The sequence below is a fragment of the Neofelis nebulosa genome, chromosome 16 (assembly GCF_028018385.1).
Source record: "Neofelis nebulosa isolate mNeoNeb1 chromosome 16, mNeoNeb1.pri, whole genome shotgun sequence".
Taxonomy (NCBI): domain Eukaryota; kingdom Metazoa; phylum Chordata; class Mammalia; order Carnivora; family Felidae; genus Neofelis; species Neofelis nebulosa.
In genome coordinates, this window is record NC_080797.1 from 11,540,425 (window position 1) to 11,553,355 (window position 12,931).

The following is a 12,931-nucleotide window of genomic DNA, read 5'->3' on the forward strand; positions in this document are numbered from 1 at the left end:
CGACCCTTCCAGTAACCCTCTGTTTGTTCTCCATATTTGAGTCTCTTCTCTTTTGTCCCCCTCCCTGTTTTTACATTATTTTTGCTTTCCTTCCCTTATGTTCATCTGTTTGGTGTCTTAAAGTCCTCATATGAGTGAAGTCATACGATATTTCTTTCTCTGACTAACTTCTTTTAGCATAATACCCTCTAGTTCCATCCACATAGTTGCAAATGGCAAGATTTCATTCTTTTTGATTGTCAAGCAATACTCCAGCACTTGAAAAGCTTTTAAGGCCAAGGGGTTATATAGACAAGTGCGCCCCCCCCCCCCCCCCCCCCCCCGCTACTCAACCTGGCCCAGGACGCTTGGTTGGTGCTCCTGGTGGTTGTGAGACCTGTGGCTCTGACAACCAGGCATGGCCTGAGCCCACTGTCCCTTTGATTGCTTCCTGCCTCTGGTGGGAGCTTTTTCTTTTTCTTTTCTTTTCTTTGCTTTTCTTTTCTTTCTTCTTTTCTTTCTTTTTTCTTTTCTTTCTTTTTTCTTTTCTTTTCTTTCTTTTTTCTTTTCTTTTTCTTTTTTCTTTTCTTTTTCTTTTTTCTTTGCTTTTCTCTTTTCTTTCTTTTTTCTTTTCTCTTTCAGTTTTATTTCGTTATTTACTTACTTAAAACTTTTTTGAAGTTTATTCATTTTTGAGAGAGAGAGAGAGAGACAGAGTATGAGTGGGGGAGGGGCAGAGAGAGAGAGGAAGACACAGAACCTGAAGCAGACTCTAGGCTCTGAGCTGTCAGCACAGAGCCCGACGTGGGACTTGAACTCACGAACTGTGAGATCATGACCTGAGTCAAAGTTGGATGCTTAACCGACTAAGCCACCTGGGTGGCCCTTCTTTTTTTTTTTTAAGTTTATTTTTATTTATTTTGAGACAGAGATAGAGGGCAAGTGAAGGAGCGGTGGAGAGAAAGGAAGACAGAATCCCAAGCGGGCTCTGCGCTCTCAGCACAGAGCCTGATGCCGGGCTTGAACTCACAAACCATGAAGTTATGGCCTGAGCCAAAATCACAAGTCGGACACTTACCGACTGAGCCACCCAGGCACCCCAAACCAGCTTTTCTAACAGTCTCCCTGTTCCTTAGAGAAATGGGTGCTTGTCCTTCCGTGTCCCCATGGCTTCATGCCCACCATTTCTTCTGATTCCTTTCCTGGGATGCTGATCACAGGCATTATTGGCCTGAGATTGGTCACACAGGTGCCATTCCCGGAGCTGTTTGCCATCAGCAGCCCTCTGCTGAGAACCCGTGGACACCTGTCCCTCGTCCCCACATCCCAGCCTCCTGTCATCGAGGCGTCTGTGTCCCTGGCTGCCCTCTAGCCATCCGTAGCCACCCCAGCTCCACTGAACCCCCCAAAAGAGACACCCCTCAGGCTGTGTACACCAGGGGCCCCGCCCTTCAGAACGCCTGGGGAAGACTGCCCTCCGAGCCCAGTGCGTGAACTGCCAGGCAGGGCAGCTGGAAGCATTTATCCAGGGATTGAGCTGTCTTGAGGGGAGCTGGTCTCTCTGCAGCAAGAGAGCAGGGAAGCCTGGTGAGCCGCTCTCTCACTCCCAGCCTTTGAACTGCCTGCCACTTTTTTTTTTTTTTTTAACGTTTATTTATTTTTGAGACAGAGACAGAGCATGAACGGGGGAGGGTCAGAGAGAGGGAGACACAGAATCCGAAACAGGCTCCAGGCTCCGAGCTGTCAGCACAGAGCCCGACGTGGGGCTCGAACTCACGGACCGCGAGATCATGACCTGAGCCGAAGTCAGACACTCAACCGACTGAGCCACCCAGGCGCCCCCTGCCTGCCACTTTCAGCACCCTCTCCATCCTGGTCCCTTGGCTGGCCTTTGGCTGCGAGCCTTTCTGTTTCTTCCTGGGGGTCCCATTTATTGAGAAGACGGGGATACTCGTGCTCTGTGCCATATCCCTCTGCCTTTCCCTTCGGTCGTTTTCAGGAACAGAAATGATACCATCCCAGTAGGGTAGCCTCCTGGTGGCCATGCCTATCCTGCGTGCCTTCCCCCCCACCCCTTACCCCTTGCCCTGCCTCCCCACCCCCCTCCTCCTAGCGACGGAGTCTAAAAATACTCTCTTTCCACTGAAGGGGTTTTTTTTCCACCAAAGAAAGTGAGCTGACTGGGGAGGGGGAGGGGGCCGGAGCTGCTAGAGGCGTTGTGTTCTTGGAAGGTGTCAGAGACCTGGCGGCCGGACCTTTGGCCAGATTCTGTATGGACTGGCAGCTCTCTGGAGACCCTGTCACCGGGAGTAGGAGGTCTGATCTGGGGGCATAAGCAGAACATGGCAGAAGCGAAGAACAGAACCCACCGTGTAAACGAGCAGTCGTCCATTGATCTGAAAGTTGATGATTTAAAACTGTGTTAAAATTTGAGGGATTTAGAAGCAAGTCGGGTACGGTTTGTGTTGGTATAAGGCCTCTGTCTGGGGTCTGGTGTACAATCCCAAGGAGCGAAGGAGGGAAAAGCGTGAAATTCTCTTTTCTCTCCTTCCTTAGACCTTCCCCTGGGTCTTTCGACCCCCTAACATTGTAGGCATAGGCCCGAAAAGGGAGAATTCCATAAAGAGTGGTGAGGTGGTCACTCTGTTGTTAGCCAGCCAGCCCCTGTGACAGGGACCCCTCAGAGTGCCAGCACTGCCGTGTCACTTTGCTTTCCTATAGAGCAGCCTGCCAGCACCACCCCTGTGGCTCCTTGGCTTTAGGTTGGGGACCCAGAGTAGCCCAGACTTCCTGAGGTTTTCCACCTCTCCCCTAGAGCAGAGTCTGAAATCTCAGCTGGGTCAATCGTGTAGAGAGGCTTCTGTGTTGTCACTGTCACCTCAGAATGTGGACAGCCTCTCTGGCCATCTTCCTGTGTTCTCTGATGGAGCTTGGTAACTGTGAGTACGAAATTCAATCTGACTTGACAAATGACGTCTGACTCCCTTCTCTGCAAGGGCGAGACTCCGTGTGTGCCTGCAAATGTCTGACCTAGAGGAGAGAAGACAGGAGCACAGGTATTTGGGCATTGTCCCCGGAAGATGAGAGAGGCATGTAGCGTCTCTGGGTTTCTCCCGGTTCTGTGTTTCCACCTACGACTCTTCCTTTAAAGGTGCCCCTGCCCTGTTCTCTGTTGGCATCAGAATCTTGTTCAGGAGAGAATGCTGCCAGGAACGTATGTTCTGTTAGTGGCCACCTCAGCCACACTGCACAGGGGTCTCATACAGGGGTTGAAACAGTGGCAGGTGGGAAGTGAGTAGCTTAGCCAAGACTGCTTGGTTGCAGATAACAAATTCTAATTCCAGCTGGCCTAGGCAAAGAGGAGAGTCTGTCAGGACAAGGTAGGGCTTCCCAGAACCCTGGGTGTGACTAGACCTGGGAAGGGACAGAAGGGATCAGAAAAGCCCGCCAGTCCTCTCGTCTGTACCTCTCAGCACACTGGTCTCAACGTCCCACATATAGGCTAGCTCTTGCTCCCTGGTCCCCACTGGGCACATGGCTGCCCACCTCTAGAGTGGACAGTGTCACCTACCCAAGAAGAGCAGCCCAGCTCTCCCCAAGCCCGGGGCCTAGCTCCTGGGTGGAGGGGAAGCTGACTGGCCCAACTTGGGATGTGTGTTTCCCTCTTGGCGCCACAGAATACATAGTACTGGAGAAAGGGGGCCTGTTGAGTCGCTGTTTGGGCAGGTGCCCCGAGAACTATCCCCCGTCTGGAGAGCACAGTGATGGTTCTTTAATTTCCACTCTTCCTATCTTGGAGTTGGCTGAGGTGGAGAACAAGATAACTGAAAAGCCGTCCCCTGGAACTGTTGGTCCTCCCGTTGATATCGAGGCAGCAAGTGGCAGCAGGAAGGACCATCATGCTTTCTTCTCCCTGGCCTCCCACCACAGGCTGTAAACCTGGCCTTAGACCCTAAACGAACACACTAGCTGCATTTTGAAGCTGGAGTCGCAGGACTCAGCTGGATTTTGAATCAGGTGGCAGCAGCGAAGGCAGCTGGTGGAGAATGGGGCTCCGGGGCACTCCCTGGGGGGGCGGGCCTCAGGGGCGCTGCTCTCCAGCTGGTGCTCCGATGGGCCTCCGCAGGCACCACGGGCCCCACTCAGAATCCAGGAGGAAGTGTCAGCCGAGAGGGGCCGTCCTCAAGCGGGCATTAAATCCCTGAGTGTGCACATTCGATAAATGGATCAAGGAAGCCAGGCTGACGGTAATGTTTGTGGTGCGATGTGTCAGTCGTGATGAGCAAGGCTTTTTGGAAACTGACCTTTTAACTTCAAGTGGGTCTGGTGGTTAGAGATAGAGTTTCTGGGGCTGCCTCAGGATTGGTTGGAACGCAGCGCTAGAGCCAGGGAGGCAGGGAAATGCTTGTGACAACAGCAGAATTGGCAACGGAACCGTGGGCGCGAGACGCCGCGCCGCCTCTTCTGGGTACGTATAGGGTGACAGGACCGTTTTGAAGAGCTGGGCTTTGTTTTGGGGGAGCCCTTTGGAGATGCTGCTTTTTTTTTTTTTTTTTTTTTTTGATCCTGTAACTTCCAAAGAACCAAATATTTAAATTTTTTTTTGAGTGTCATGAATCAGTGATCAGTGTCTATTGGGATATCCGTTCTTTGCTCTCTGTGTTGTGTTTTCAGCGAAGGGGCTCTTGTGGCCGTGCTTTCCAATGGCTTCTCCGATGTGGGCACGTGGGCGTTGCCACAGTGGGCAGCTCCGGGCTCTCCCTCCCCTGAGCCTCTGCCACCTCCCCCTTCCGGCCAGGCGAGGTGGTCTCCGCTTTTGCGCCCTCTGATCCACTGAGGAGACCTCGCATTAGCCTTTATTTCCGCCACACATCAATTTCTCCTTTCCTTTCTGCTCAATTTGCCTACGGTTCCCGCCTCCGCCCACGGGAGCTCTGCCGAGCAGAGCCGCGGCACTCCGGTCCCGATGGCATCCCGCGGGCACGGCAGCGAGGCAGCCTCCGCACGCCCTTCAGCTAAGCAGCGCCAGGAATTGATTTCCCAGCGATTAGGGAAATGCCTGCATTTTAGGATGCGTCACAGTGCTTAGGTGTCACTTCTCCGCATCTTCTCCAAGGAAATGCTACACGCTGAATTAAGTTTTTGTGTTTTTGTTCACGCTCAACAGCACCATTGAAAACCCAGATTTCGCCAGCCCCGTCATGGCAGCGCTGGCGGGGGCGCGGGGGCAGGGTGGGTTTGGCCAGCATGATTGGCATTTGAGGGTCGGAGGGCACTGGCCTCTGAGAGAGGACCTGGGCTGCCCTTGGTGAGAAATGCTTCCTGACAGGCCCTCTTTCATCCTCCCAGGCGTGGGCTGATGCCTTTCGAAGCAGTCCTGACCTCACCGGCGTTGTGCATATATACGAGGAGCTGAAGAGGAAAGGGGTCGAGTTTCCCATGGCAGACTTGGACGCTCTGTCTCCCATACACACACCACAGCGGGTAAGCTTCCAGCTGGCGTTCTCTAGAAAGACCTATTGCAGAACGGGCAGGCCACTGCCACCACCCTTCTGCTGCTCCGTTTGAATTATTCAGCTTGTCATCACGCGTTCTTAAAGCTCGAGGGCATTTCTTTTTAATAACAAGGGGAATGCAGGAGTGAGACGGCTGGTTGACTGGTGATTAAGTGGCAGCAGTGTCTTCCCCCACCCCCGCTCCCAGTTCTCATCTGACTGTGCAAGGAGGATATAACAGAGGGATCAGTTCCGAGATTTTCCTGGAAATGGCTGCTTGGGTGGAGCCAGCCTGTGAGGGCCCATCCCGTGAGGGTCACTAGCACCCGCTTTTCCGAGGGCCCAGGAATCTCCCTTTGGGAGTGCCGGAGCACCTCCGTGTCCACGGCAGTGCAGAGGAGCTGGTGACGTCACCGATCGTGGGGCAGAGGGCAGCTTTCAGTTTTTTAGACTGTACAAGCCAAATGGATCTAAATTCTGTTTTGAACTGAGTGTTCGGTGTCAATCCAGACATGCTTGAATTCCTCCAGCCTTGGAATTCAAAGCCCAGAGAAGGCCTCCTCTCATTGAAGCCTCTTACAACGTGAGGCAGCTCTTTGCTTCAGAATGAGAAGCACGCAGGTGATGGTGACCGTTCATCCTGGGAAGCTAGTACCTCTACTGGGTGGAAATCAGCGCCCGGCCCCAGGGGGGGAGCCAGGAAGCTCCAGGATCTGGGAGAGAGGCGCCTTGTGCCAGCACACACACTCTGCCTCGCTGGCCCCATCTGCCCATCTCCAAAATGGGGACAAAGAGTCCAGAGTGCCTGTGCAGGTCTCTTCCATGAACACAGTTAACGTTCGAGGCTTTCTGAGATGCTCAAAAGGGAAAGCATAAGGAATTCTACTTTGCAAAGCTTTGTTCTCATGATGATCCCTCCAAACCACTTACCATGCCTTGTGGAATAAACGTAACCTGTTTTATTTTTCTAATAATGACACAGAACAGCATTGTTTTGTGCTTATAATTACAAAGAACATTCGGTAAATTGCATAATTGCTATTTATATTAGTCTACTTGTAAAGGCCAAAATATCATCTTCTGGTACCAGATAGGGATGTGTGATTAGCAAAACTTCATAGCAGCCCCCCTCCACTCAGATTCTGAGGGGGCCCTAATAACGGGAACCCTGACCAGAGCTCTCACGGGGTGCCCTCGGCGCTGCCTTTCTGAGTTGCCTGGTTTGTCTGGGAGGTAAGTAGAGGGAGGAGCCCTTGGTACCCCCCATTTGTGGAAGGAGAGACTGGGTGCAGGAGGGGCAGGGATTCCCCGAGCCTCACAGGTGAGCCGTAGAGCCAGGCCCGCTGCCTCCCTGCAGGTGGCTGTGGCGGGAGGGGCTGCCGGGGCGGGTAGGCACCGGGCCCAGCTGCACGGGCAGCCCAGGTGAACAGAGGACTTTGTTGTTGCCGTGCCAGAGCGTCCCCGAAGTGGATCCGGCCGCGACCATGCCCAGGCCCCAGTCGCAGCAGAGGACGAGTGCCAGCTCCTATTCCTCGCCTCCTCCTGCTCCCTACTCCGCTCCGCAGGCCCCGGCTCTGAGCGTGACCGGCCCCATCACGGCCAACTCAGAACAGGTACTCGCACACTTCCAGGCCGTAGGCCAAGTCGGCCGACTGTCCTCGCTCGCCCTTCCTGGAGACGTATGGATGCTTTCCCTGACCAGGCACTGTGCTAGTGTCCGCGACCCACAGACGGAAGGGAGGGCCCCCCGTGCAGTGGGGAGACGGGTGCAGAGGCTGCGTGGACGGTGTGGTGGTGCGGTTGCGGGAGCAGGAGCTGAGAGTTAGTGCTACCTGGAGGGCAGCCCCGGGAGCCAACGCTGCTGAGGCTCTCGAAGCCAGAGCGGGGCTTGTCTGACAAGGTGTGCACCGGAGGCGTGGAGGAGTGGGGCGCTCGAGGGAGCAGCAGGTGGAGGGTTTGGGGGATCAGTGCAGGTGCAGGATCGGAGAGGCAGAGGGTGAGGCCAGCGCACAGCCATGGAGTTGCGTTGTGAACAGCCTCGTGAGTCACGCGGAGCGGTTTGGATTGATCCTGTAAGAGGCGTCAGCCATCAGAGGCCGGTGACCCGCTCAGCAAGGTGCCGTGAGGCCGAGGCCGGGATGAGGAAGGCCCTTAGGAAGCATTCTTCCTGCCTTTATTCCAAACCCTGCCCACCTTCCCTGAGTTATTTCCTGAGAGGCCAATGCCATTGAAATCCCAACCTGGAGTTTTTTAGATGAGTCGTGGAGGCTAGTATTTAGATGAATCTGTAGAATTGCCATTCAGTAAAATTTGAGAACTGATCAGGCTTGAAAAAAGAAAATCCATTCCAGTGTTTGTGACAACGTCATTATTTACGGAAGCCCATGTAGACAGAGGGGTCAAGCGATGAGGCGTGGTTAACCGAAGTGTTGTGCCAGGGTTGCTCACGTTTCCATTCTCTGGCGGCCCCGAGGAGGCGAGCAGGAGGAGGTGAGCTGGAGGTCAGATGGGCCTGGACTTGAGTCCCCACTCTGCTCCTCACTGTGAGGCTTCAGCTGGGTCACTTTAACCTCCGTCGACTGTTAGTAGAACGGGGCGGTGGTTCTTCCTTTTACCTACCCCCGGAGCAGTCATGAACTTGTCGGGAAGCTGGATGGGGCGGCCTCGTGATAGTCCCCCCGAGTGCCGCGTGCCCTGTTGAGCACAGGAGGTCGAAACCCACAGCTAAAGTACGGGCTGTACAATAACGTGCTATTCGGTTCACCCCATTCTGCCCTTTCTCACTACTCACAGTGGCCAGGACCTGTCCCCAGAAGGGAAGCCCTGGGGAAGAGGGTCTCTGGCGGCAGACTCTGCTGCTACGGGCAGAACTGTGTCCCTTTCTGCCCGGAGGGAAGTCTGACATGTCTGGAGTTGGATGGTCACTGAGACCCTCCACTGACTCTTTGCCGGTTGCGTGGGAGCTTGGGAAGAGCCCTGCCAGCAGCCAGAACAGTCTGGAGGAGGGGCTAGAATGGGCGAGAAGGGGGAGAACGGAAGAGCGGCCTGGCTTTGAGGACTCTTCTGATCCCATGTGGTGTCTGTTGCATTCCTCAGCTTCCAGGGTCAGAAAGCTCTTCTGGCTAAGACTGGGGAGGACTTTGCCCACTGAGCGGAACCGGAGGGGAGAAGAGCCTCTAGGGATCTCACCCAATGCTCTCATTGACCATTTGTCCATTTTCCATCCAGTACATATTTATCGACGTCTCCTGTCGCTATCCCTGTGCTCAGAGTGCAGACCTCAACTCAGCAGAGGCCCTGTCCCCAGGAGGTCAGCCAGGACAGGGGCGGGCGGGGGTCTGCAGTAGGAGGTGCGCTGCTTGGTTCTGCCTCAGGGAGGGCAGGGGAGAGTCAGAAAAGGCTTCAGTGAGGAGAGAAGGTGTCATTTGAATTAGGTCAAAGCGCAGTTAAGAGCCATAGCAAATCCAGTTCTCTGGATGTTTTAGTGGAAAAGGGATCGATCCTGGGTGCCTTTGGGCCAGCACCTTGCAGGGTTTCACTTGGGTTACTCACAGCAGCCCTGTGAGGCCGTCGTTTTCACCTTTCCATAGCTGAGGAACTGAGGCTCAGATTAACACCCGTCCTTTACAGTGTCCCTCCTGCAAGAAAGAGGGCCCAGGCCCACGCCTTGGGGAGCTCTGTTGGATGGGAAGGTCAGGTAGTTTTCACGGGGACCTTGGTAGGGAGCTGACTTGCAAGGGGGTCTCCCCTGGAGTCTTCTTTTGGTCCCTCTGCCTCATTCTTGCCCCACTGGGAAAGTGCAGCTAACGCCAGCCAGCCTCTCAGAGGACCATAGTGCTTAGATTGTGCACTCCTGGGGCCAGAGTCTATAACGAGGGGGTTCCTTATGAGGACCCCAGTCCTGAAGAGCCCTTGGGGATCACACACTCCACCACTTTCACTGGCAAGAATAGGGACGGAGGCCTGGGGAGATTAATGCCCCACTCAGAGTCTTGCTGTGGGAGGGCCGAGCCACAAGCCAGCTCAGTCCACACTGGACCCAGCGCTCTTTCCCTGTACAGTGCTGCCTCAGTATCACAGCAGAGTCACCCGTGACAAACTCTTGGTTAACCAAGGGCCCCGTGGGGGTGGCCTCACTCCCGCATTCGCTTCTCCCTTAGAGCTGCCATCGCCCTCACACCCAGATCAGAGTGAGATAAGAAGCCGCCTTCTGCCCAGCACATGCAGAGGAGTGACCTACATGTCACAGTGAATGGGACTGTCACCAGACAGGTTTAGGTTGACTGACCTCTCCTTCCTGCTTTCCTCCCCACTCCCACCTCCCCGGCCTAACAGATTGCCAGGCTTCGGAGTGAACTGGACGTCGTTCGAGGAAACACAAAAGTCATGTCTGAGATGTTAACAGAGATGGTCCCCGGGCAGGAGGATTCGTCCGATCTGGAGTTGCTGCAGGTGAGGGGGGGGGGCTCATCTTGTGGAAGGTCTGGACCTGGGGAAGCGGCAGTGAGGCAGGAGCGGAGCCCGGGGGGACTGTCATGGGAAGGGACATGTAGGCTCACACTCAGCCTCATGCTTCCTGGCAGCGATCAGATGCCAGCACCAGGCTCTCCTTTTTATTTGCCTTCATAACATCTTGGCCCTGATAATAAATTGCCGACTGCAGAACACGTGCCCCTCAAAAGATGAAGGAAGTATAAGGAAGAAGATAACTCATTTTCTTGGATTCCAGCACCCACAAGTAACCCCTGTCGATGTTTTGATGCATTTTTTTCACGTTTGTTTTCATTTCAGGTGTAGTTGAGATCCTATTATGTGCCCCGTTTTGTGTATCGCTTTGCTTCCTCAACATTATGTCGTAAACATTTGTGACAGGACCTCCTCAACCTTCCCTACACGAGGGAGCCCTTCTAGCCACACTTTATCCCCCAGAGACTCCTGAGACTGAAATTAAATAGAAGCTCCTTTTCTTTTACTGAATACTGAGGATTCTGGGCTGGGGTCGCCAACATTATGGTTCCTGAGGACCCGTTGCTAACTGGCCTCTTCGCCCCCTGGACACCGAGTGGGTCTGGGGGCATGACCGAGAGGGGTCCAGTAGCAGGGCCAGCCTGCAGGGCCGCCCTCAGACTAGTGTCTGAGCCAGCCAGATCCAAAGCTAGTGACCAGATCTCCACCACACCCATCTCAGACGACTCTGGCACTTGTAGAAAATGGCACCCGCACTGCCCTTAGAAGCAGTGACCTTCTGGAGGCGTGGGGCGAGGGTGCCATAAACTGCAGGTGCCAGGATCTTTTCAGCGGGAGGCAAGATGCTTGAGTAAACAGGTCAGGAGCCAGACTGGCTTGGCGAGCTGGCAGGAGTGCCTCACGACGTGCCTGCTTCTGCTGTTCTTGTCTGGCGCTCAGAGTCGTCAGTCTTGGCCCCCCAGGCGCCGTACCTCCCACCCTGCTGCTGGCACACAGCTCGCAGCCTGTGAAGGCCCGGCTCTGATGGCCCTGCCTTTCAGCAGTGTGCACAGCGAAAGTGACCTGGTCCCGGGCAGCCTCTTGTTGTGCCTGCTTCCTCCCGGGAAGCCGTCGGCTCCTAAGGAGGTGAGGTGAGGGTGGGTGAAGGCCTGTTCTGGGCCTGACACGGAGCAAAGCGGAGGTGCATGGAGTGTGGTCTCTGCTCTGGAGGAGCTCCCAGCCTGGTGCGGGAGGCAGACAGGAAACAGCTCCTCTCCACGAAGCCGTGACATCGGGTTGCTCTTGAAGCCGAACCGAGTACTCTCAACCGGCCTGAACGAGGAGCCCTGAGCGGCCTCTCACAGACCTCACCCCTGACACCTGCAGCAGACCAGGTTGGCCTCAGTTTGGCAGGTCCGGCTTTCCACTGCAGGGGACCCAGTGTCCCCTTAATGTGTCACTGACCTCCATTCCCAGCCTGCAGGGGGAGTTCTTCCAGGCACTGGAATCTGAGAGCAGTCCAGAAACAATCGAGAAACTGAGAGGGCCTCTTGAGGCAGCGTTGTGCTGTGTCAGCGTCCGAATTCCTGCTGACAGGGGGTTTGCAGTGGACAGAGCTGAGCTCCTGGCAGCAGGGGGTGGGCCGAACAAAGCCAGCATGCTTCCAGACAGCCATAGCAGACCCAGACAGCAAGTATACTCCGTGCGTGTGTGCGTGCGTGCGTGTGTGTGTGTGTGTGTGTGTGTGTGTGTGTTTAAACAAGCCCATCAGCCAAGACAAACAGAACCTAATCTCCTGGCATCAGCTCACAGTTTTCAAAAATAGGTTGCTTCCCATGACGTTTTCCTTCCCTCTGTTTTGTTCCAACTCCAAGCCTACCAGCCCTCCCTGCTATCGTATAAATCAAACAGAGAAGGAACGACTCCGGGTGCCAGTGGGAGGCTGGCCTTCCAACACGGGAGATTCAGGAGTTGGGCAGCTCTGTGTGAACAGCCACGGCTCTCCTTGCCACCGGCCTCGCTCCTCAGTCATTCTTGACATCTTCCCTCTTCTTCTTCCTGGGACAGTTGGAGCCAGCTGGGCAGGGGCTCCCAAAGGCCAGGGCCACCCCAGACAGCGAGACTGCCACATGGGAAAATGCCACCATCTGCTTGGAAAGTGATGGGATTGGAATGTGCCCCGAGGACCCCTCAGTTGAGCTGGAGGGCAGCCAGATTGCTCAGGGTAGAAGCTGTCCAGAGCTCACAGTGCTGGCCAGGGCCATGGAAATAAACGCATTTGTCACCACCCCAAATGTTCACGCCAACAGAAGCTGCTCCCGATTGGAGTGTAAACCTCTGGGTAGGAGGAGATGCAAAGAGAGGAAATTGTAGGTGTCAGTCCCGGGACGTATCAGTGTGGCGACCATAACCATGGGCGGGAATGTCCCGATTGCTTCCTGTGCCTAGCAGAGCATTTTCAGGTGTGGCCTTGAGCAGAGCCACAGCGAACCTCAGCAGGAGGGCCATTTGCTTCAAGGGAAGCGGAGGCCACTCCTCATGCTGTGCTGTCAGCGTAGCCGGAGACCCTGAGGGAAACTGAGGCAGGGTGCCCGGAGGGAACACTGTGCCATGTGGGATCCTCCGCTCCCTGAGCTGGGAGAGTCGTCCTCAGCAGTCCGGCTCCACACATGTGCTCGGATTCCACCCACAGCGTGTTGCCTGGTGTGCCTGCCTCATCTTCCTTAACATCTTCTTGACACGACAGGCTGTTCACGTGAGCCCATGGAAGCACTTCGTTTCCAAACGCACGTCCTAGTTAGACTTCGGGAAGCGCCGCGGCGAGGCAGCAAGAGCCACCGGGTTCACATCCAGGCCCTCCCGCTGACAGGCTGGGCGACACTGGGCCAGTCGCCTACCCCTCAGGGCCCAGAGTGATCACACTCAGCTTAGAAGGGTAGGAATCGTCCGCTCGAGGTGGCGCACAGGCCCATCACACGCAAGTTGGAGCCCCCGTGATTATTATCGGCACC

General features: G+C 55.1%; 1 protein-coding gene across 6 annotated transcripts in view; it reads left to right on the plus strand.

The window, feature by feature from the left end:
* TOM1L2 (target of myb1 like 2 membrane trafficking protein) overlaps window positions 1–12,931 on the plus strand; it is a 119,503-nt gene that overhangs the window by 80,885 nt on the left and 25,687 nt on the right. For 5 of the 6 annotated variants that reach the window (XM_058704440.1, XM_058704441.1, XM_058704442.1 and 2 more), the window contains 3 exons: window positions 5,329–5,463; window positions 6,929–7,087; window positions 9,810–9,926. In XM_058704440.1, the coding sequence (XP_058560423.1) occupies window positions 5,329–5,463; window positions 6,929–7,087; window positions 9,810–9,926 (411 nt within the window). The remainder of the gene's footprint in view (window positions 1–5,328; window positions 5,464–6,928; window positions 7,088–9,809; window positions 9,927–12,931) is intronic. The other variant, XM_058704446.1, reaches the window with a different exon arrangement.